Here is a 25,667-nt window from a genome sequence, read left to right as displayed (position 1 = left end):
TATTGTCCAGTCCAAAATGAAGATGGAAATGTGTCGCCCTCTGCTATAGACTAATCCCTGAAAATAATGAAAACTTAAAATATAGCATATTATTTGACAATTAGCCGAAAAAATACATTTATAGTGCCCACGTATTACTGTCACATCTCAGGTACGTATGCCCGACACTGTCAAAATAGGTGATGTTGACCGTATGGACACTAGTAGTTCTCTGTCTGGCCGACAGGTAGAGCTAGTGGAGTGTGTGGATTCTGCAGGTGCCGCGGCTAAACGATGATAGTGCGACTCTGGGGTATTCAGGTAGGCTATACTTTAGGCAATATACTAAATGCAAATTCAGTACCTTTTACTACGTTTATAACACTATATGCGTCTGTGTTTATGATTGGATGACAAGAGTAGGCTATATATAAAATAAAATAAAAACGTTCTGTGCGCATTATTTCAAACCTACAAGAAGGCTGTCTCTGATTGCGATTAGATGAGAGTTATTTTGTTAATAATAGATGTTATTTGTTACAACCAAGTTACAATGATCTAATAATAGGTACAATTCGACTACTTAAAATCACGTTGTTAGGTCTGTCTGACTGTGCCTTATACCGCACTGCTCCACTTTCGATCGGAGGGGATAGGCTATGTGAAACGGTTGGGTTCTCTTGCTCTTACTCAACAATTTCACGTAAGTTATTATATATTTTTTCTTAAAATGTCCACATCTAAGGCAACTGTCAATTTTAATAGGCTAGTAGTCTGTCAACGGATGAAGACAACTTGTCACAGCACACAGTTGTTGCAGTTTCTGTACTGTACTACTGTAATTGTAGGCTAGAAGTGGGCTAGACAAACATTCTACGGAAATAATCTAATCTCTGATATTTAGTTTATTATCAAATACTTAAGTTGTTATTTCTTCCACGCAGAAGAACATTTAACTCTAACTTGATGTCTTATAGTGTTCAGTTCAATGTTGGAAACCCCTGCTTGGATGTTATGTAACACTTCAGCCAATTTGCTTACAGGAGGCTTAAGGACTGAGGACAGGAAGCCATTGACATAAATGTCCCTCACAGGACTATCTAGCACACTCTCTGTTCTAGATTTTAACGGTGTAAAAATAATAATAATACAGTCTTAGCACAAACGGGGCGCTGGCAAGGGGCGCGAGAGGTGGCACTGTGGCATGTGTCTGAAATATTGGTGCTATAATCAACGTCAGAGTCTTTCAGCGCACTTGATGGCAGTTGACCTGCTCATGAACACTGTTTTCCGGCTAGTCCACCCATCTGAGCGCAAGTGAGATAGCTGTGGTATTTTTCACTACAAACCGAGGACACACATTTCCAATAATATTTGCCTATAAATATATGCCTGCGTTTGGACGGCTGAAAATAGAGGCCAGTTCAGTTTTCTGGCATATTATCGTGAGCTTAGAATTATAAGGTTCTATCTCAATTTTTGTCAAAATTGAGTTTTGTGTGGTGTTATTTTTTTAAATGTAGACATTTTTGAGTTAGTAATTCATAAAATACAAAGGTTCCGTCTCACAATCAAAACATAATGGAATGTAAAAACTTTGACGCTCAATATCTCTGAACTACCCTACACGGAGATAGAAGTAGAACCTTATAATTAAGCTCACGATATGACAAACCTCAGACAGAGGGCTTACACTCGTCTCTCCCTTCTAGATGATTACCTAACTTCAGGCAATTCGTGAGCTTAGACTTATAAGGTCTATCTCCGTTTAAGGTATAGTTCAGAGATATTGAGCGTCAAAGTTTTTACATTCCATTATGTTTTATGAGATGGAACCTTTGTATTTTATGAATTACTAACTCAAAAATGTCAACATTTTAAAAATAACACCACACAAAACTAAATTTTGACAAAAATTGAGATAAAACCTTATAATTCTAACGTCACGAATTGTCTACATTAGGGCTTATACAAAATGTGTCCTGGTCATGACACCTGGCATCCAATCATTTACCTTTATCCCATGTTGCCTTGGGGTTAGGGTTCAGGCTGTCAATGTAAACACTGATTGCCCTCAGAATAACTCTGAGCTAAATATGGCCCGGAGTTAATCCTTAAGACCAAAGTGATCCCTGGCTCATCAGGGACAGTCCGGCCCTCACTGAGACACAAAGGAGTTTTCTCATAGGACCAGAAGAACAGACCATGCAGATTATCAGCATAGGATGGCAATGTAGAACCTTAAAGCGGTGTGTAAGTAAAACATGATATAATATACAATACATTAAACAGGCATTTGCTGTGTTGGAATTGTCTGCATATCAGATTTGTGTGAGAAAGTGTGGTGATGGATTTAGTAGGGATTTGCAGAGAGAGAAAGTGATTTGTGTGGACGGATATTCCTAGGCATGAGTGCTCAGGCGATTATTATCCACCATGAATGCCTGTTTGGTGTGTGAATAGGTCCTGTTCTAATGAATACTCATGGCACACAACTTTTGCATTTTGCATAATGTAATGTTTATTCAGATTGAATTTACTTTTTACCCTATTATATACTGTAAGAGGTTATATCTACTCACTGCATATCTTGTTTGCAGAGAGTTGCATTTCTCAAACATAATAATATACATGACCCCATATCAGTGATGCAATATTTAAATGTTGATTTAAATGATCTGTAAGGGCCTGTTAGTCTTGTCTTTGTTGTCTATCGTAGATGTCTGTTTGCAATATAATGGATTGTATAAAAAAATATTGAATCAATTCAATTAATTGTTCATGAACTTTACTGGTTCATGGCTGGTTTTGACTTCACTATGCATTATGTTTCTAATCTAAAGCATCATATCGTCATTACAGCACGATGGTGTTCACGTTGTTGCTCTCAACAAGCTGGCCCCTGTAAAATCATCCGTGCCGTATAGCTGTGAATAAACTGGGACTGCCAGCCATGAATACAGAGTCTGACTCTGAGGTCCCTGTAGAGGAGCTGGCCGACATGGTCGCAAACATTAACGTGGCAGCCAACAAGATGACCCCCCCGAACGGCTACAGAAGGAATCCTCCTCAGAGGCTCCGTCTCTCCGACAGGAAGCTTTCGTTGCAGGAGCGTGGGACTTACCAAGGGGGGAACCGAGTGGCCCGAACGCCCACCATCGAGTCCAAGCGTGTATCCATCTCTGATGCTGAGGTAAGAGGTCCAGAAGGCAGGAGATCATGCAGTCAACACGCCTGGGCCTGATATACTGTATATGTGACTTTTGATGCCCTTTACTAAGACATCCTCATCCTAGTCAGACCACACATACAATTATTATTATTATTATTATTATTATTATTATTGTTAGTGTTATTATTAATAATTATAATAATAGATTTTATGACATTTGGTGAACCACATAAAAATATGCCATTTATGGTGCCCCCTTTAAGTTGATTTGCATGGCTTTATGGGTATACCCATCAGAGCCTAATGGACCTATGTACAAAGTTTCATCATGTTAGGATTAATTGTCTTTGATTTATAGCCATTTATGGGAGAGGCCACACCTCCTGGACAATTAATGGGCTTACACCCCTAATAATAATAATAATAATAATAATATATGTAATTTAGCATACACTTTTATCCCAGATATTTGTTTGAAACTTGCTCATTTCAATACAGTTCCTAAGACAGTATGTAAGCCTAATGTTATATTTTACTAAATGGGCTTCACCTCTCTTCCTAGGATTGCATCCAACTCAACCAGTACAAGCTGAAGAATGAGATTGGAAAGGCAAGTTGATGAAATCGTTGTAGAATACTCAGTCTAGCATACCACATACTGTTGCTATACATTACTGTTACAAATGTATTTCTTTCAGAATGATGTGTAATGTTCATGTGACAGTAATGTTGCAAAACCTTGCTCTCTTATCTATCCAGGGTTCATTTGGGGTGGTGAAACTAGCTTACAATGACGATGATGAGCAGTACTATGTAAGCAACTTCTTAGCTCTGCATTTTAAGCTCTGGACCCCTCCCTTGTTGGTAGATGAAAATCCCGCTGGGAAAAACGTGGTTGTGTCAATATAGTTTCCTAGTAATTTCCACGTCCTTTATCAATGTTGTCACGTTCCATCAAAATGGATAGTTAATCATCTTTCAACCACAAGTCAAAGTTCTTTTTTTTTGTTTAGAATTTAATGAAATAGTGTATTGAGATGAAAGCACAGGTGGGTATACCTGCTGGGCATTGCTGCCTGTCGCACCTCCGACGGTGCCAGTGGGCTGACTGCAGGGTCGTCAGCCGGGAGCCACCCTTCACTGATGTTTCGCTCCTTTAATCCCGGAACATCTCAAGGTGGTGGAGCAGTGACAGGGACGTCTCCCTGCCACTCCCTGCAGCCAGCCCTAGGATCTTCCTTTCCCCCACGCCTTGTCCTTTCTTCTGAGCCAGAGCCAGAAGCTCCCTTGTTCAGCCTCCTCCGCCAGGTCTTTGAGCGCCTTTCTCAGCTTGAATCCTGTGATCCCCAGCGACCTCAGGAGCCGCTGTGTAGATGTTCCTGTATAGCCTCTGCACCCAACTTCCACAGGATAGGTGACTGCCCTCCACCCTGCTTGCGAGCACGCAGCTGCCAAGTCTGTGTACTTTTCCTTCTTTCTCTCGAAGGCAGCCTCCATCCCCTTTTCCCATGGAACGGTCAGCTCCGCCATGATGACTGTCCTCAGCGGGGTAGACCAGAGTACGACATCTGGCCGAAGGGAGGTTGATGTGATCTCGTGTGGGAACTTCAGCTGTCGATCGAGGTCAGCTCTTATGTTCCACTCTCCTCCAGGAGACAGGAGGGACCACTGCTTCGTGCTGCTGCCCTGACTTTCTCCCCCTTGCCGGACAAACTGGATCCGCTGCTGTGATGTGACTGGGCTGCTCTTGTTTGATTCCAGTCTGCGTGCTTCCAGAATTTCCGCTAGTTTGCGCAGCACCCAGTCGTGCCGCCATCTGTACCGACCCTGCGTCAGTCCCGCCTTGCATCCAGAGAGGATGTGTCGCAAGTTTGGGTTGTTGGCGTTGCAGAGTTGGCAGGTCTCCTCTGTGCCGTACCAGAGGTGCAGGTTCCGGGAACTGGGAAGGGTGTCGTAGGTGGCCCTGATCGAGAAGCTCAGCCTTGCTTGGGGCAGCCTCCACATATCCTTCCATGTGATGGCTCTGTTGATCACAGCCTCCCATGTTGTCCACCTTCCTTGCTGTTGTTGGCCCACGGCTCTGATTTTGTAGCACTCCTCTTCGATCTTTACGACTTCGGAGATCACTAGATCTTTCCTTTCCTTCCTCGTTGCCTTGGACCACATCAGCTCAAGATGGCGGCGCGCACAGACGCGCGGCTTGGAGTGGCTTCAACACTGGTGTTTTTTAGTGTTTTTAAGTACATTTGTATGTACATTTTTATTTTAGTACTTATAGGGAACGGTTGTGTAAATAGTACCTACAGCAGACTAGACTTACTAGAAGTTGGTGCGCAAAACGAGGGGACTCTAACGGCGGAGTTCTTGAAACAACGGAGGATTCCACTCGACGTTGCCCGGTCGCCGGGTGAAAAATACTACGCTCTCCCAACACTCAAGCGCAAACGTCGGAGGCGAGACCGTAAGCAACGCCGAGGACGAAGGGGGGGCCTGCTAGCCAGGCTGAGGAGAAGCCCAAACAAACCTGCTTTGCCGAGTATTTTCCTATCCAACGTCAGGTCCCTGGCAAACAAGATGGACGAATTGAGACTACAGGTCGTCACCAATAACATCGTAGGAGATAGCTGTGTGATTATTCTCACATAAACCTGGCTAAATGACACTATCCTGGACTCCGCGGTAAGCCTAGAAGGGAGAACCCTACACCGGGCAGACCGGACATTGCTTAGTGGGAAGACCCGCAGAGGTGGGCTCATTATATCTACGAAGGACAGCTGGTGCTTAAACACGAAAACTGTAAGTAGCCACTGCTCCCCAAACCTGGAATACTTGACTGTTAAATGCCGACCCACTTACCTCCCGAGGGAATTCAACGCAGTGTATATTACAAGTGTTTACATTGCACCAAACGCAGATGGTAGCTTAGCATTGGCGCGGCTATATGACGTCATCAGTGGTGAACAGAGCGCGGACCCACAGGCAGTCCACATTATCGCCGGAGATTTTAATCATGCCGACCTGAAGGTAGTACTACCCAAGTTCTATCAGCATGTTAAATGTGCAACAAGAGGAGAAAAAACACTGGATAAACATCAAGCGTGCTTACAAGGCTAGACCGCTAGCTCATCTAGGCATGTCTCACCATGTGTCAATCCTCCTGATCCCAGCCTACACTACCATGAGGAAAAGTGCTCCCATCACCACTAAGACTGTCAGAACCTGTCCAGAAGGGTCCGCTCCACTGCAGATCTGCCTAAATGACACCTCATGGCAGGAATATGAGCATGAGGACCTGGAACAGTTCACGTCGTCGGTTCTGAACCACATACTAGTGAACTGCACCAACTCAGTCACCGTGGACAAACGGGTCCGGGTCTACCCCAACACGAAGCCATGGATGACTGGGAAGGTCCAAAAACTGATCAATGAGAGGGACAACGCCTTCTTCGCAGGGAAGGGCACACTGCTGTACAGCACCACCAGGGCTAACCTAAAGCGCGGCATCCGGGAGGCCAAGGCAGACCACAGAGAGAAGATTGAGGAATGCTTCCTGAGCAACGACTCCAGGCGGATGTGGCAGGGGGTTCAGCACATGACAAACTTCAGAGCAAACAGGCTCACAGCCGCAGAGGACGACCCCCTGCTGGCGGAAAAGCTGAACTCCTTCTACGCCCGGTTCGACGAGGGGCGAACGGAGGTAACCACAACACAAACACCACTCTCTCCAGCTCTCAGCAGCCTCACCCTCACAGAGCATGAAGTGAGACGCGTGCTGAAGGCGGTGGACCCCAGGAAAGCCTCTGGGCCGGATGGCGTCCTGGGACGGGTGCTGAGGGACTGCGCCGACCAGCTGGCCGGGGTTTTCACCAACATCTTCAACCAGTCCCTGTCCCAGGCCAACATCCCACCCTGCCTGAAAACCTCAACTATCATCCCAGTCCCGAAGAAAAGCACGGTGAGCTGCCTAAACGACTACCGCCCGGTGGCACTCACACCAATCATCATGAAGTGCTTCGAGAAACTAGTCCGGGCCCACATACTCACACGCCTCCCGCCCAACCTGGATCCATACCAGTTCGCCTACAGAGCCCACAGGTCCACAGAGGACGCCATCGCGACGACTCTCCACGCCACTCTATCCCACCTGGAGAGGGGAAACAGCTACGCGAGACTGCTCTTTGTGGACTTCAGCTCTGCCTTCAACACCATCCTTCCAGACAGGCTAGTGACCAAACTACTAGACCTGGGACTATCACACTCTATATGTGCATGGATCAAGGACTTCCTGTCCGACCGCCCCCAGAGGGTGCGGGTGGGCTCCCACACCTCCACAGCCCTCAGACTCAGCACTGGGTCCCCCCAGGGCTGCGTGCTAAGCCCCATCCTCTACAACCTCTACACCTACGACTTCACCCCCGTCCACCCCAGCAACTCCATCGTAAAGTTTGCAGACGACACCACCGTGGTGGGCTGCATCTCGGGGGGGGACGAGGCGGCGTACAGGGATGAGGTAGAGCAGCTGAGCAAGCTGTGCAAGGTTAACAACCTGCTGCTGAACCAGTCAAAGACCCAGGAAATCATCGTGGACTTCAGGAGGAAAAAATCTGAGGTCCAGCCCCTGCTCATCGACGGAGAGAGCGTGGAGAGAGTCTCAACCCTCCGATTCCTGGGGGTGCACATACAGGATGACCTGTCCTGGAAGAACAACACAGCAGCCACCATCAAGAAGGCACAACAGCGGCTCTACTTCCTGAGAGTCCTCAGGAAGGAACACAACAAGCAGGAGATACTGGTGGCCTTCTACCGCGGCGCAGTGGAGAGCATCCTCACCTACTGCATCTGCAACTGGTACTCCAGCTGCACAACCGCGGAGAGAAATGCGCTACAGAGAGTCGTGAGAACAGCCCAGAAGATCACCGGCACCCCCCTCCCCTCTCTGAAAGAGCTGTACAACACACGCTGCCTCAGGAAGGCCTCCAAGATCTCCAGAGACCCAACCCACCCTGGGTACGAACACTTTGCCCGGCTGCCCTCGAAAAGGCGGTACAGGACCATGGCCGCAAGGACAAACAGACTGAAGCTCAGCTTCTACCCCAGGGCCATCCAGGCCCTGAACACAGCAAAGACCTATGTTCTGGGCCCTGGACAGTCTGAACGGATTGATGGCAGCTGCTGGATTGAAAAAATCAGGTGTAGTGCTGAGGCACAAATGTGTACATTTCAAGCCTGCAAACTGCGACACTTTAAATGAATGTGCAATAACACTATGTGCAATATGACAACCCTAGTCGTCTTATCTGTACAGTATAGTATAGTGGATAGTGTACATAGCCTTTATTTATGTAAACCAGCTCCTTTCCCTTCTTGTTTTTTTTCCTTTTTTTTTTCTTTCCTAGCACCAGGGGAGCCACCCCTCCCAAATTTCGTTGTTTGGTACCTGTACTATAGCAATGACAATAAAGACCATTCATTCATTCATCTTGGGTGCTGATCCCCATCCAAAACCAGTCCTGCCTGGCTGCAGCACCCCGACGATCTCCTGGTGTTTCAAGCGATTGATGGCCTGGTCAACTGCCTGCGTGGCATCCCACTTGCGTCCTGTGCGAACCTGGGCCTTGCTGTGTTGGACAAATGGGTCGGGTGAGTCTCTCAGCTCGAACACGAGTCTCACCTTCTCCTGTTTATAGCCCAGGCTGATGGATTTCAGTGGGAGCTTCAGTGTGGTTCTTCCAAACAGCGCTGTATTAGTGAGGCAGCGGGGAAGGCCCAGCCACTTGCGGATGTAGTTGTTGGCTTTTGCGTCCAACTTCAGCACTGTTGTTAAAGTGATGTCACACAACTTCAGGGGCCACATGAGACGTTGGTATAAGGTGAACTGGTAACACCACACCTTGAATTTCCCTGGCAGGAGGCTTTGGTCGATCTTCTTCAGGCCGTCCAAGAGCTGGGAAGTGACAGAAGAAGCCATGTGCTTGTCAGAAAGGTCAGCCGTGTAGAGCCTTCCGAGGCTTCGCACAGGATGGTCCACTAGCAGCGGGATCTTCTCGCCATCCACTGAGAAAGAGATGTTGTCATTCCGGACTCCTTTCCTGATTGAGAGACTGCGGGACTTAGTTGGTTTTATCCTCATCCGGGCCCATGTTAGGAGCTCCTCAAACCTCTTCAGAAGTCTCGCTGTGCACGCTGCTGTCTGAAGGAGTGTGGTGACATCATCCATATAGCTCCGTAGGGCTGGGAGTCGCAGACCTGACTGGGATCTGACTCCTCGGACCATCTGTCTTCCGCCGATTAGGATGATCTCAAACGCTGCTGTGAAAAGGATGGGGGAGATCGAACAACCCATCGCTATCCCTTTCTCCAGCCGGTGCCAACACGTTGAGAACTCCTGGGTTGTGTAGCATACATGGAAGTTGTTAAAGTAGGTTGCTAGTAGGCTCTGGATGCACGGTGGTATGTGGAAGAATTTGAGGGCAAAGTGGATGAGCTGGTGGGGAACAGACCCATATGCATTTGCAAGGTCCAGCCAAACGACGTGCAGGTCTGATTTGCTCCGCTTCGCTGTCTGGATCTGTTCCCAGATCATAGCCGAGTGCTCCACGCAGCCAGGAAATCCTGGGACGCCTGCCTTCTGACAGCTGGTGTCGATGTAATTGTTTGCCAGGAGGTAGCTGGTCATGCGCTTTGCCATCACTGAGAAGAAAATCTTCCCCTCCACATTCAATAAGGCTATGCCTCTGAATTGGCTGATGTTATGGGAGTCTTTCTCTTTCGGGATGAAGGTAGTGACTGCTCTGCTCCATGCTGAAGGGATGGATTCTGTTTTCCAGGCAATGCCCATTAGTCTCCACAAAAGCTTCAGGGTCATTGGGCAGTTCTTGTATACCCTATAGGAGACGCCATTTGGTCCGGGTGCAGATGCAGCTCTCGCATGCTCCACCACCTGCTTAACTTCAGACCATCTGGGGGGAGTGGTGTCAAACTGAGAAGAGGGCTCGGGTGGGAGCGGTACGTGCCCTGGGGAACCAAGGGGACTCTCCTTTGGCTGTCACTGAGCTGGTCCTTGATGTGTTCCTCCAGCTCCTGCTCGGTGGTCTGCAGCTTCCCCGATTTCGTCTCCTCGAGCAAACCCCGGGCGTACTTGAACGGGTCCCGGAAGAAGTTTGTCCTTGCCTTTTCCTTGTTGCTTCTACGTTTCCTGATCCTTTCAGCTCGCCTCAGGTGGGTGAGTCTGGTTCTGATCTGACTCCAGAGGTTCTGCAAGCCCTCCTTCTCCTCTTCCTCAGCTCTCCTCCATGCCTTCCGCAAACGTCGCCGCTCCTTTACCAGCTGGAGGATTTCTCTCTCCCGTCTCCCGCTCTGCCTAGGAACGGTCCTCCTCTGAGGCATCTCTCGAAATCTTCCCTTGCCTTCCTCATAGATGATATGGCCGAAGATGTTCAGCTTGGACGTTGTGCTGCCTCTTAGACTGTTCTGGAGGGTGGTATGTAAGCTTTCGTCGAAGCTTCTCCATGAATCCTTGTCGCTGGTGGATTTGGTGGATTCTCTACCTGACGTTCTGCTCTGATGCTCCTGTTGTGGGTCGTGCAGATGTGGTTGCAAATCCTGCTGGGGAGGCTGTTCTTGCTCTCTCTCACCGGATGCAATGGTGCGATCAGTAGCACTGTGGTGCTCAACCTGGCTCTGATTCCTCCTTGTCTGACCTGCTGGCGCAGTGCAAGCTTGCATCTGGTAGCTGCCGCAGCATGTTGTCCTCCCCTGGTGGATCCGCAGGCCCAAGTAGGTTGTTACTTGGACCACCCACAGCTGCATTCTCTCAGGATCCTTTGATCGTTAGTCGTTGCCGTTCCAGTCGTTACCGTGTTATCTGTCCTGATTGGTCCATCTTCCATCCCGCCTCTCGGTGGACCGCCGGGTTGTTTTTTCCTTATTCTGCTTGTAGTTAGTTTGGGGAGTCCCTGTAGCAAGGCTACAAGGACGTGTTTAAAGGGTGTTTAAAGGGGATTTAATGTTGGGTCTCTGCTCGGTTGGATGAGAGTTCCATTTTTTTATTTTTTTTTATGACTTTTTTATATGCTTGCTTTCAGTGAATTCTTTATACAAAAATTAACAATGAAGCAAAATATGCTACACAAATCGTGTTGTCACTGTTGTTGACAGAGTTGGTTAATTATTGTTTATAATGTAATTTTGTTCTTATTATTCCTTAGGCAATGAAAGTAGTTTCAAAAAAGAAGATGCTTAAGCAGTACGGATTCCCTCGTAAGTGACATGTTCCCTTATGTTGTTGTAGTAGGGTTATAAGAAAAAATGTGTGGTCATCCACATACTGGTCACTTGTGGTCATACACAAAGGTCATTTTTATTATTATTATTAGCCAACCACCCACCCTCATCGGAGGACCTAAGTACTTTGTTTGGTGTATTTGTTTTTACAGTTTTTACATATAGGCCTACATTTGATCAACAAGGTACTTTTATTTATTATTTTATTTTTCTTATTATTTCTTTCTTATATTGTTTTCACATTGTTATTTCAGTGCTTTATGGTATATTTGGTATTACTTTATTTTATTTTATTCCATCCCTCAGCTGCTCTCAGCCCATCCCACCTCTCTCAATATACTATATGACAGGTTGTCTTTGTAAATAAGAATCTGTTCTTAATTCAGTTACCTGTATTAATAATGAAGTATGTAGTTTTGTACTTTGCTGCCCTCTCCGGCCACGCTGAAAATGTGAAAACGTACATATGGTGCATTTTCTAATAGTGATAATTGTGAGCATGTCCTTGTTAACAACCAAATAAAACATAAAACCGTAAAATAAATATGTAACGGCCAGTGCTCGAACAATACAATAGATTATAGAAAGCGCTTTGTTTGGACCAAAACAGTGCTCTTTACTGAACATTCTTTTTCATGTGACCTCGTTCTTTGCTTGCTACCGTTTTATTATGCAAATGTCGCACTATTTTAAAGCTCTAATCTACATACTGAGTTAATAAATAGATTGTGTTTTGTTGTTCTGCAGGCCGCCCCCCTCCTCGAGGAACCAGCCCCCTACTGGGAGAGACGCCCAAGACCCTGGGACCACTGGACAGAGTCTACCAGGAGATAGCAATCTTGAAGAAACTTGACCATCTTAACATTGTCAAACTGTTTGAGGTGACTAAGCTGTCTTGCTATTGATTTTTTTGAGTATGCTGCTTAGAATCACTGACTGGTAAGATATCTAAAGAATGTTTACTATCTTAAAAGGCAATCACCATGTTCACCTCTTTTTGGTTACATGTCAATGACATGATACAGGTGAATGCATTTGACTGTACCTTCAGTATAACCACAGCATAAGAGACCTTCATTGTTCAGCTATGGAATGTAGCAATGCCACATTCCATAGCTGAACAATGAAGGTTCCTCATAATGTGAGGATACTGTAGGTACAGTAAAATGGGTAGACCATTGATAGTTAGATTTACACTTTTCAATTGTAGGTCCTTGATGATCCTGCTGAGGACAATCTCCACATGGGTAAGTATGCATCATTGTTTTTATTGATTTCACTGAATGGTGTTCAGTAAGGTTCTGCTCTCCTCTTTTGTTGCCTATTGGTTTGTTTATGACACATTACCACGTGTGCCCTCAGTAAGTATTCACCCACAACAAGATCTACACAGTCTGTAATTGATCCTATGCAAATCAGAGACCCTATAAAAACAAAGATATTCATTCTGAAATCACATGAACTGTTATCCTTGGACTCAACTTATTGAGTGACTTGTTGAAGACAGTTTTGCATTTGAGCAAATTTTCTTTGTCATAGCAAAGGGTGAATACTTATTGACTCAAGACATTTCAGCTTTTCACTTTGAATTAATTAGAAAACACATTTTGTGTAGATCAGTGACAAAAAACATAAATTAAATCTATTTTTAAGTCAGGTTGTAACACAACAAAATGTGGAAAAAGTCCAGAGGGTGAATACTTACTGAAGGCACTGTATGCACAGGTAACTAGTAATTTAATCTCCTGCTTTTTCTTTTCTAGCCTTTGAGTTATTGCCAAAGGGGTAAGTTTCACCACTTTATGAAATATGTTATACTCAGTTAACTAAACCTTCAGGCACACCCAGTTGGATCGTAATTGATATCCAATAAGGCATATGAAAACTCAATGAGTTTTTGGTATTGTTATTGTTGAAAATGTATTCAGACAAGGTTGTGGGGTATACTGTATGTTTGGAAGACCTCTTGAAGAATGACACTGATGTTTTGCCTTTGCTTGTCTGTTTTACCTGGGTAACCTATAGCCCTGTGATGGAGGTGCCAACGGACAGCCCTTTCACAGAGGAGCAGGCCCGCTTTTACTTCAGAGATATTATTCTGGGTATCGAATACTGTGAGTCCTCTGCGCTGTCAGACCTTCACTCTTAGAAAAAATAGGCTTGTTCCTGTATATACGAGAACCCTTTAAAGAACCCTTTTAGGTTCCATGTAGACCCATTTCCACTTCCACTTCCAGAGAAAGAGTTCTACAGTACATGGATGGCACCAACATTGTACTTCACTTGAAACCCTGTCTTCCCCCTGTTTGGTCAGTGCACTACCAGAAGATCATACACAGAGACATCAAGCCTTCTAACCTGTTGCTGGGGGATGATGGGCATATAAAGATTGCTGACTTTGGTGTGAGTAATGAGTTTGAGGGCAACGATGCCCTCCTGTCCAGCACAGAGGGAACCCCAGCCTTCATGGCCCCTGAGATGATGGCTGATGAGCAGAGCTTTACTGGCAAGGTTAGACTCACAGATCTATAGGGACATATTCATATGTGACAGCAGCTGGTGAAACCGGGAACAAGTCAGAAGCCGATTTAATGTTCAGACTTTTATTCTGAAAAATGTAAATACATTTCAGCGTTGCTGAAAATCAATGACACACTCGCTAGTCAACTAACACAGCTTGTTTTGTGAGCCTGCTAACAATGTTAAGTAGTGTTATGGTTAACTATGTCGTAGTGGGGAATACTCATTGAGTCCATTGCCATTGCAGTATTTTGGCTTGACTAGCGAGTGTGTCATTGATTTTCAACAACGTTGAATAAAAGTCTGAACATTTTGATTGGTTGGCGATTTTGTTCCCGGTTTCACCAGCTGCTGTCACATATTTAGGTAACACTTTACTCAGTGGTATAATATAGCATTCATAAAGCATTCATTAAGCATTTACAGTACATGCATGACATAAAGACTCATATTAGCCTACATAAGTTTATACATAACAGTAGCACACTACTCTGTCTCCGCCGACAGTAGCTTGCTTATAAAGGTTGTTATAGATGTTGTTATGTTGTTGTTATGGATGTTGTTATGATGTTTAATATTAATGTTACATACCACATTTATAAAATACCTTTATAAATGACTATACAAACATATATGTAAACCATTATGAATCTTTACAGCATGGCTTAATGAATGCTTTATGAATGTTACATTGCACAATGAAAGTGTTACTGATATGTGTACAATGTATGATATCTGTGAAACTGAAAGTGACTACTCCATGGTGAGCAAATTTGTACTAGATTGTTCATGTTTTAATTGTCAGATTATGCTCCATATTTGACTGTACCTCATGGTATTGACATTGATGCTTGTATTCCGATTTTACCATACTGCACAATAACGTCATATCATGATCAATGCTTGTGTTTTCTAGGCTTTGGATGTGTGGGCTCTGGGAATAACTCTGTTCTGCTTCGTCTTTGGGAAGGTGAGTACGGATCAGTGTTTGAACTGTTGTATAACACGACTGAACACAACATACTGTACTATTCAGTGCATGCTCCCTTGGATTATCATTAAGCTGATGACTATAAGTATTGTTCACTGAACTGTTGTGTCTTGCGTAATGCTGATTTTGAGAAATGAATGTAATGGTTTGGTGGAAAATATACAGTATGTTTACCAATAGTATGTATGGGTATATAGCCATTCCATATGTTGCCGTTTTTCATCTTTACATTTGCATTGTAATGTTCTATTTCTTTATATTCCTGTTTCAGTGCCCATTCATGGACGACTTCATACTCTCCCTCCACAATAAGATAAGGAACAAGCCGTTGGAATTCCCAGAGACGTAAGTGCCGCCAGGATGCGCTATTCTTTGTCTGCAATGAAATCAATGACAAATACACCAAAACTTGAATTCTTTTAACTCTCACACTGCTGAAACACAGGTGTTCATGTCATCTGTTGATCCGAGGCTTACTGCATGCTCAGGCCAAGACATTTTCATGGTTAGAGGGTGACAATTGGGTGTAGGCTGAAGTGTGTTTGACACGTCAATGGCAGTTGTTAGGAGGTCCATTTACTTTCAATGACAGTCGGGTGGCGAGTGGAGAAACTTGGGTGGCGAAGGTTTCAAGTGCGGCACCTCTGTTAACCAATTACTACAATTTAGAAGGCTTCCTTCATTCCTGCCAAACATAAACATGCATAGATAGCATGAAGGAGAAACTTAACAGAAACTAATCTGAAACCTCTCCAGTATCGGTTGAGTGAACCCTGCGTCAGTGTAGCTGCTACAGCTTGCTCGTCTGTAACTGCCTTCAGACTGGGCTATCCATCAGGAGAGTGTGGTTCCAAACTACCTCCGCTACATTTATTGTATCTCCATTGTTTGGTGTCACAGGCCTGCCATATCTGAGGAGCTGAAGGAGCTCATCCAAAGGACGTTGGATAAGGATCCAGAAACACGGATCACCATTCCTGAAATGAAGGTGAAAAGTGGGGATGGAGCTAGGCTTACGATGATTAAATATAATGAAAGATTATTGTAATGTAGCTTACAGACTTATGATGGCATCTGTATATCGCACATTGTACTGTCAAAAAACAAATCAGAGTTTAGTGCAGTGGAGGCTAGTGGAGGTAGAAATCAGCGGACAGGCTAATTGTGATGCATGGAATGGAATGAGGAATGGTATCAAACACGTGTCCACCAGCCTCCCCTGGTGTAGTGATAGATTATTCTGAAAGTATGTGTGTGTGTGTGTGTGTGTGTGTGTGTGTGTGTGTGTGTGTGTGTGTGTGTGTGTGTGTGTGTGTGTGTGTAAAAAACAGGTCCATGTGTGGGTGACAGAGGATGGTTCTGACCCTCTACCCCTGGAGGAGGAACACTGTACTGTGGTGGAGGTCACTGAAGAGGAGATCCAGAACTCTATCAGACTCATCCCCAGCCTGTCTGCTGTGGTGGGTTGAGTTAGCCTTTGTCTGTTAATCATGTCTTGGGTTCACCTGTGAGAATTCGGCCCAATTTATTTCCTGCTCTGGTCATGTGGTCAGGAAATCCCTCTAGGCCCTAGTCATAAGCAGCGAGAAATATGGCGGGGCTATTATTAAAGCGATTTGTCATAAGAGAGATTTATTCTTAATCCTCTGTACCTGCTACAGATCCTGGTGAAGTCCATGCTGAGGAAACGTTCCTTCGGTAACCCCTTTGAGTGTCACAGCCCAAAAGCTGAGAGGTCTATGTCAGCCCCTGCAGGTCTCCTTACGTAAGTATGCGTCAAATGTAATGACAAACTGCAGACAGTTTTGGGGATTAAATCTCAAACAGAACAAAACAACTATGGAAAGTGAGTTATGTATATTCATTCAAAACAATACATTTAGTACAGATAAAGAGAATATAAACATATTAGGTGCAAGGCAAAACAAAATCAAAAAAGGCTAAGATAACAAACAATGACACAGACAGTGTTATATAATGTATCATTGAAAGACGTGCATCATGATTTGGGAAAATGTTGGTTTGGCACAATAAATCAGTGACAAGCTAAGCAGAAAGCAGAAACCCCTGAGGCAATGATAATGGTGTGCTGATTTGTTTTCGATTAATGAACCAACCTTGTTGGAAGTGCACTGGGACCAGTGCTGAGCCATGGGGGGTCCTCTTCCACCACAATTATACCTCCATGTGAACTGATGTAGAGCTGTAGTTACCCCCTTCTCCAGTCTACACCACACAGTTTTCGAATGTGACACACAAACGCTTTTATGCCTTCGCTTTAAGTATGCTTTATTTTAATTGTGCTTTATTTATCTTTGGTTTTCCGGATCGCTCTGTTGATGATATGTATAGTTTTATGACATTTCAATGACATAAAATATGCTAATAATAATCCCTATTTCCTAGGGATGGCTATCATAGAAGACAATGTTGACGCAGCTTTTTTCTTTTCATTGTAGGGACTGTGGGAAAATGGGCACCTCAAGCAGTGTTCATCCTTCTTTGAGGTAGGTGTTGTAAAGTGGCTGGCTATGCAATGTTGTTGTTGTCATTAGATTTAGTCCTCGTAAGTAAACTCACATCATAAAACAACACGTCACCCGCAGGAAGGAAAGCTACGATGGGAGCAGAGGAGAGCTTGAGGAAGTGTATGAAGATGAGGCGTTTGAGGCGTTTGCCTAGGCCTGCTGGCAATCCTGCCCCCACAATTAATATTCTAGACAAACACTTCTGTATCATTGATCTATTTCAAGATTATACATTATGTAATATTTATGTAATGTATTTGAAGAAGCATCCAAATTAAAGCGCTTTAGAGAGAAATGCAGTATGACATTTTCAATCCTGCAAGATTATATGATTGATTTCAGAGCAGGTGCTAGGTGATTAACCCCACTATATGTGCATCCTGCTGTTTCGATAGCATTTCAATGACTGTTCCAGATATATTATATTACACATACTGTAATAGTCCTGAACATATCGGTTTTTCTAAATGTTCTGTATAGACTATATGCTACATTGAAATGTGGCTGTTACAATGTAAATATGTACCATTATATATAAGTTATTTTTGCATGCTTTCATACAGATGGTGTTGAAGACAATAAAGTTAACAAAAAAAATGTAATTCTCACTCCTCGTGCTGTATTTCTTATTTCATTTGCTGTATACAGTAAATGTTGACATCTCTTGTATCCAGTAGTCTAAGTACAGATAATGTAATCAGAATCTGACAATAGCTGCTCCAGTTCCATAGTGGAAATATACACTAGATGGCAGTACTGCATCAGTTGTGTTATAGATACAGCGTTGCTATTATGTATTTTCTGTCAGGGTTTTTCCATCATTGTTCTCGCATACTTCGCATTCAGTAAATCTGCAATCATTCGTCTTGGACCAGGTGTTATTGTAGGAATACTCTCTCCTCATTCCCATTTGTTTCATTCAACTGTCAATAGTATCAACTGTATCTTCTTTTGATAGTGAGTGAACAGCTTTTTTATATACTATCAAATCTATCATAGCTTGGCATATAGTCATATATATGCAGGCCCTCACATGATAAGAGAGAGATGCACACAATTTATTTCAAAGGCCTGTCATATCAGTCATGTGTTGAGTGGTGATTATGGAACGACACACACACTTTATCTTAAAAAAACACCTTAGGGGTTGAAGTTCCATCACAGAATAAGTGAGTGACTTACTATGTACATGTGTTGTATATGTGTTGGAGGTCCATACAGACACATTATGAGTGTTGTGTAGTATTCCCATGCAATGCTCTTCCTGGATGTTTTATGTGATTTCCTGGAATGCAACCACCTGGACAACATTCAAGGGTGTGTCGCAGGAGGTAGAGCCGGCATCTAATGATCGCAAGGTTGGCAGATCGGCAGTTCGAGCCCGGGCTGGCCACATGTCGAAGTGGACTTGGGCAAGACTGAACCCCAAATTGCTCCCAACGAGTGAGCGTGTGGGTGTGTGAATGTGTGTGTGAATGGGTGAAGGTGAGGCCATTGTAAAGCGCTTTGGAATAAGGCGCTATATAAGTCAGTCCATTTACCATTTAACATTCTTATATGGAAGCTGCAATTTCGTCATGGTTGATCATGGTTGGGTAGTAATAAAGACACCATACAATATGTAGGGTGAATGCATGGGTACATACAGTTTAGAGTGATAATAGTGGAAGTGCCCGTCCCATACACTGGTGTTTCTTCCTTTTTCTTAAATCTAACTTTACCAGAGACAGGCGTTGACAATTATTTCCATCAATGTCGCTGTCTTTGGCCTACTAATGTGTGCCGGAATTAACTGTCTAGACATTCTGAGCCTCTTGCTACACAAAAAAGAAATCTGCTACTGATCATTCTGGTGATCTAGTACATCCTCCATCCTGTATGTCAACCCTACAAAAGAAAAAGAAAGTGTAGATTGCCTTTAAATAGATATTATATTATGTAAGTAATCTATTATGAGTTACTGCACATGAAATCGGTAACAACAAAATAAAAGATAGGTTTGTTAATGTGTATATTGAAAAATGCAGTTTGGACCATTTTGAATTATTTATCTTAGTTGGTGAGGCTCTGAGTGTAGCATAGGAATGATGCCGCCTATTGTAAGATTATGGTATGGAGGTCCTCCTGAAAACCATAGTGGTATGTTTCTGAGCAAAGATTACTGTGGAAACAGTTGCCATGCAACAGGACATAGTGTTCTGTTTCTGATCAGGCCACACTATAGAAACAGTGTGTACAGAATGGAATGAGTTCTTCTCTACAGTTTACAAAATGCTAAATGCAAATGTCAACTTGTAAAGACAAAATTGCACAGGAAATTAAGAAATGAGAAATGTGGGTTGTGGTGCTTTATTTAACATAGTCAAGATGATTTAGGTATCATACCACATTGAGTTTTTGAGTAGCAGTGTTATCACTGAAGACAAATGAAGCTCCCAAAGCAACAGTGAAATACGCACCTGTGAGGCTCAAGCCCACTCTCTCTCTCCGGGACAACTGTGTACGGTTGCTGCTTCATCTCTAGGAACAGGCCAGCAACATATGCTACGATAGCCAGTATAGAGCCTTCTCAGACAGAGTACTGCAGTCTCTCTGAGGGGAAACTACCAGCTACTGCCACCCCAGTCTCAACAACAGCCCATGCACCTTCCCCTCCCCCAACTCAGAGTCAAACCCACTCCAGTTGTTACAGTCCATGCAGGTCCTCTTATGGCTTGGGTTTCTCACAGTTCATTCACCAAAACCCAACACTGATGGGTTTTTCCATGTCCCACTACATCATGCCAAGAATCAGGTTTTCAATATACCTCCTCTCTAGTCAGACCATGACATGCATGTGACATAACAATTTACAATGAATCGAACTGCAAAGCACATGCTAATGTTGCTGACATGCAATTATTGTACTAAACCAACAATTTACACCATACATTTTAGATGTGTCAGAGCTGCAGAGAACTCATCAAACACCTGCCTCAGTAATACTTCATATTAGACAGTGTTTTAGTTCATAATTTATAACTGAGAAATGGTATGTTAAAATTGTTACTAGATAGTTGGGGGCCTTAGGGATATTTTTGTGCACATTTTTGCAAAAGCACCAAATTTGGCCCAGATGTAGCTCAGAGTATGTTCTAATGATTTAGCCAGGGCGCCAGAGCCAACGACCACCGGGGTCGCCATGGCGGCCAAATCAATATGGCCGCCCTCTGAAAAAGGTTCTGGCTATAACTTTTGAACCAAATGAACTAGAAATGCAAACCTGGTGTCTATTTTATGTTTTTTTACTATTAGAAACACATTGGAATGCTTATATTCATGACTGGGTGTGTCTGGACCCCTAATTTGCATAATGCAATTTTTTTGTTTTGTTTGGCTTTTGGGTCAGGTCGATTGGCAAATGTCAATGTCCTTGCTGTGACGTATTGCGTCGGTCTTGCAGGTGTGATGGGTGCCGCCAAACCAAGGCGGCCCTCATCAACAGAATTGCCTCACCATGAGCCAATTGTTCCTCTTAGCCACTTGTTCCTTGTTTGCGATGTAGGTTTCCCTCCCCTTCTGGTGTTCCCTCTATTCAGGCAGATAGCTGAGGAGATGTTGCTTGAATGTTGTTGTGTAGGGTTCATAATCCCACCCTGCCTGAAAACCTCAACTATCATCCCAGTCCCGAAGAAAAGCACGGTGAGCTGCCTAAACGACTACCGCCCGGTGGCACTCACACCAATCATCATGAAGTGCTTCGAGAAACTAGTCCGGGCCCACATACTCACACGCCTCCCGCCCAACCTGGATCCATACCAGTTCGCCTACAGAGCCCACAGGTCCACAGAGGACGCCATCGCGACGACTCTCCACGCCACTCTATCCCACCTGGAGAGGGGAAACAGCTACGCGAGACTGCTCTTTGTGGACTTCAGCTCCGCCTTCAACACCATCCTTCCAGACAGGCTAGTGACCAAACTACTAGACCTGGGTCTATCACACTCTATATGTGCATGGATCAAGGACTTCCTGACCGACCGCCCCCAGAGGGTGCGGGTGGGCCCCCACACCTCCACAGCCCTCAGACTCAGCACTGGGTCCCCCCAGGGCTGCGTGCTAAGCCCCATCCTCTACAACACCTGTCCGGGGGTGCCGCCAAATCTGCTCGTAAAAAAAAAAGAAGAAAAAAAGTATAATATAAAATCATAATAATAATACATTAATAAACGTTTGTTTATTACATGTGCAATGAAGTTCATAAGCAACTAAAAGATATATTTCTCAGATTTGAAAGATATTAATTTACTAACTAGGCCTACTAGTTACTAACTAACTACTCCTCACTGAAGTCTTGGACCAAGCGGTGAAAATGGTTAATTATGTAAAATCACGCCCGCTGAAGTCACGGCTGTTCAGCACATTGTGCAATGAGATGGGGTCCGAGCATGAGGGGCTCTTATTACACACAGAGGTCCGCTGGCTGTCGCGGGGCAAGGTGTTATCCCGTGTCTATGAGCTCCGAGATGAACTGATCACTTTTGTCAGTGAGCACGACTTGCCATACAAAGAACAATTGGAAGATGAATCGTGGTGGATTAAGCTTGCTTATCTGGCAGATATTTTCAGCCACCTTAATGACCTCAACAAAAAAATGCAAGGGAAGGCTGAGAATATCCTGACAGCGACAGACAAACTGAACGGATTCCGATCCAAATTGAGACGGTGGCAAGACGGGGTGGCCAAGAAAAACATTGAAATGTTTACGTTGACGGCCAATGACGCAGCACACAAGTCAGCGTCTTTCTTGAATCTGATCGCTGCGCACCTACGTATGCTGGAGGAGAGATTTGAGTCCTATTTCCCTCCAATGAACGAAGACTTCGACTGGCTCCGGGATCCGTTCAACCCCCTCTCATCAGCATCAGCCACTAGTTTGAGCAGCAAAGCTCAAGATGAACTGGCAGAGCTCATTATGGACCGCACACTGAAGCTCAAACATGGTGAGCTAGGTTTGGATAGGTTTTGGCGGCTTGTGGGACATGAATATACATCTCTCTCAGAGAGCGCCATCTAGGTGCTTTTACCCTTCCCAACCTCCTACTTGTGCGAGCTGGCTTTTTCTTCTCTAGCATACGTCAAGAACAAGACACGCACGCGTCTGTCAGTGGAACAGGACCTGCGTGTCGTGCTGTCCACTATCTCTCCCCGCATGAAGAGACTCTGCTCCCAAAAGCAGGCGCATGTGTCCCACTAATGCGCACAACATATTTCTTTGTTTTGTATTTCTCTCAATTTTTACAATTCTGTCATGATTATTATTGTTAAATTATTATAGTTGTGAGTTACCCGTTTGGTTCAGATGTGAAATAATAATCTCAGAATGAGCATTGAAATGAGAATTACATTTTAAGGCATTATTTTAAGCCCCCCAAAAAAGCATTGTTCCATTGATTGATTATACATTTATTTGTGTGAAGAATTCCCTCTGAGTTTCCTCCCATATTTTACAATCCTTGAGGGCCACAATTTTATTTAATTTAGCGATAGTTTGACTGACCTATGCATTCTTGCCCATCCATTACAGTTCATTGATGACTTTTATTATCTTGTTAAAATTCATTGGGGCAATACTTATGTATTATATATAAACACACATTTTCAAACCAATTCATCGTGTATTGTTTTTAGTTTAAGCTCCGAGGCATTTTTTAAAATCTTCGTAGAGTTGGGGTGCCTTGGAGAAGGGGGAAAGCTTCAGGGGTGCCTTGGTTAAAAAAAGTTTGGGAACCTCTGCTCTACAACCTCTACACCTACGACTTCACCCCCGTCCACCCCAGCAACTCCATCGTAAAGTTTGCAGACGACACCACCGTGGTGGGCTGCATCTCGGGGGGGGACGAGGCGGCGTACAGGGATGAGGTAGAGCAACTGAGCAAGTTGTGCAAGGTTAACAACCTGCTGCTGAACAAGTCAAAGACCCAGGAAATCATCGTGGACTTCAGGAGGAAAAAGTCCGAGATCCAGCCCCTGCTCATCGACGGAGAGAGCGTGGAGAGAGTCTCAACCCTCCGATTCCTGGGGGTGCACATGCAGGATGACCTGTCCTGGAAGGACAACACAACAGCCACCATCAAGAAGGCACAACAGCGGCTCTACATCCTGAGAGTCCTCAGGAAGGAACACAGCAAGCAGGAGATACTGGTGACCTTCTACCGCGGCGCAGTGGAGAGCATCCTCACCTACGGCATCTGCAACTGGTTCTCCAGCTGCACAACCGCGGAGAGAAATGCGCTACAGAGAGTCGTGAGAACAGCCCAGAAGATCACCGGCGCCCCCCTCCCCTCTCTGGAAGAGCTGTTCAACACACGCTGTCTCAGGAAGGCCTCCAAGATCTCCAGAGACCCAACCCACCCTGGGTACGTACACTTTACCCGGCTGCCCTCGAAAAGGCGGTACAGGACCATGGCCGCAAGGACAAACAGACTGAAGAACAGCTTCTACCCCAGGGCCATCCAGGCCCTGAACACAGCAAAGACCTAGGTTCTGGGCCCTGGACAGCCTGGACGGATTGATGGCAGCTGCTGGACTGAAAAAATCAGGTGTAGTTCTGAGGCACAAATATGTACATTTCAAGCCGCAAACTGCGACACTTTAAATGAATGTGCAATAACACTATGTGCAATATGACAACCCTAGTCGTCTATCTGTACAGTATAGTATAGTGGATAGTGTACATAGCCTTTATTTATGTAAACCAGCTCCTTCCCTTTTTGTGTTTTTTTTTCTTTTTTTTCTTTCCTAACACCAGGGGAGCCACCCCTCCTAAATTTCGTTGTTTGGTACCTGTACTATAGCAATGACAATAAAGACCATTCATTCATAATCAGACACAAACACCTGCGTTCTTTCATAAGGTTCCTGTAGAGTTGCCGTAATAGGAGATTGTGAAGGAGGATCTGAATCCTCAACCAGAGCAACAATTTGTGCAATAGTTAGATGGTCAAAGGTTGTCCCCCACTCACTGGTAGATGCTTCCCCTTCTGACACCCTGGCCTGGCAGTGTCATTAGATGCTTGCCGTTTTGCTGCATATCGCAACATGAGATAACAGTTGGCATGTAGTACATACCTGCTGCGTGCACATCGGAAGCTTGTGTAACTAATCTACCAAGAAGCTAAACATGTTTACAGGATTCTGCCCAGCTTTTCAGATTGGAATCAACATTATCTGTTACTGCCTTGTGAAGGTCATCCATATCTCCCCCTCACATATGACACAATGATTGCCACAGGCTTTGGGTTGACATGATCGAAGCTTTTTAGGACTCACTACTAAGGAGGAGCCAACGTCATACTTTGGAGCCCTTTTGACACGACAACTACTACAGTAGCTTCTACAGTGTTTGTGATACATAGCATTATGTGTTTTAAGCGTTGCTGCAATACCTGAATAACTGATCAATTGTAACATTAACAGAAGAAGGAAGAACATTAGCAATAGTTAAGAAATCTTTTTTTCCCTTTCTAGTGATACAAGTCCTTAATTTATGGGTCTTTGCAATGGTTCATCAGCATCTCATTGGCAGAGACAGCATAGGTCCCAATTAATGGTGCCTCTACTAGAGGTAGAGGTAGAGGCCATATTGTGATGACATAATACATGACTTACGTGAGATTGAGGAAATTGTAGCCTACATGTTGTCATTGCAGGAAATAGTAGTCAGTGTTTCCCCTACCATTGACTTGGCCCCCCGCCCCCCCAAGAAAGAGGAATTATTACGGACGTAGACACCAAACATCTGACAAGTAGGCTAAAATATCAGCTTTTTAAAAAACCCAACCCGAATCTGGCGAGTGGCAAGCCCATGGGCTCGTTGGTAACGTTAGTCCGCCAGTAGTCTCGCATAGCCATTGATTGATTGATTGATTGAAAACTTTATTAGAAGATTTGCAGAAGTAGGTACATGAAAGTACATATTACATGCAAGGTCAACTAACAGGATAAAAACCCAAGAAAGCCACTGGCTTATTTCAATTGGGGTCCTTGATACTCAATTCATCGTTAGCCAAACCTATGGATAGAGATCTGTGCCATATCAATGTCACAAATACGTAAACTTGTATATTGACAGTTGTCGGTGCAAAACAGATTTGCAGACTCGCATCTTCAGAGTTGAAGTTGCAAAAAAGATTGGAAACGGAACTAAAAACTA

General features: G+C 44.4%; 1 protein-coding gene across 1 annotated transcript; it reads left to right on the top strand.

The window, feature by feature from the left end:
• Nucleotides 1-3,013: 3,013 nt before the first annotated feature.
• camkk1b (calcium/calmodulin-dependent protein kinase kinase 1, alpha b) lies at nt 3,014-20,973 on the top strand (the record flags this gene model as incomplete). Its single annotated transcript, XM_080527270.1, has 15 exons — nt 3,014-3,172; nt 3,714-3,761; nt 3,911-3,964; nt 11,359-11,410; nt 12,182-12,315; nt 12,645-12,681; nt 13,198-13,219; nt 13,460-13,548; nt 13,749-13,945; nt 14,871-14,924; nt 15,217-15,290; nt 15,846-15,933; nt 16,277-16,405; nt 16,607-16,710; nt 20,916-20,973. The coding sequence occupies 15 exons, from the start codon at nt 3,014-3,016 to the stop codon at nt 20,971-20,973; spliced, it is 1,299 nt and encodes a 432-aa protein (XP_080383396.1).
• Between the last annotated feature and the right edge of the window lie 4,694 nt (nt 20,974-25,667).

Source organism: Nansenia antarctica (assembly GCF_963989245.1).
Source record: "Nansenia antarctica genome assembly, chromosome: 3".
In the NCBI taxonomy this organism is placed as follows: domain Eukaryota; kingdom Metazoa; phylum Chordata; class Actinopteri; order Argentiniformes; family Microstomatidae; genus Nansenia; species Nansenia antarctica.
This window is presented reverse-complemented; position numbering and strand designations above follow the sequence as displayed.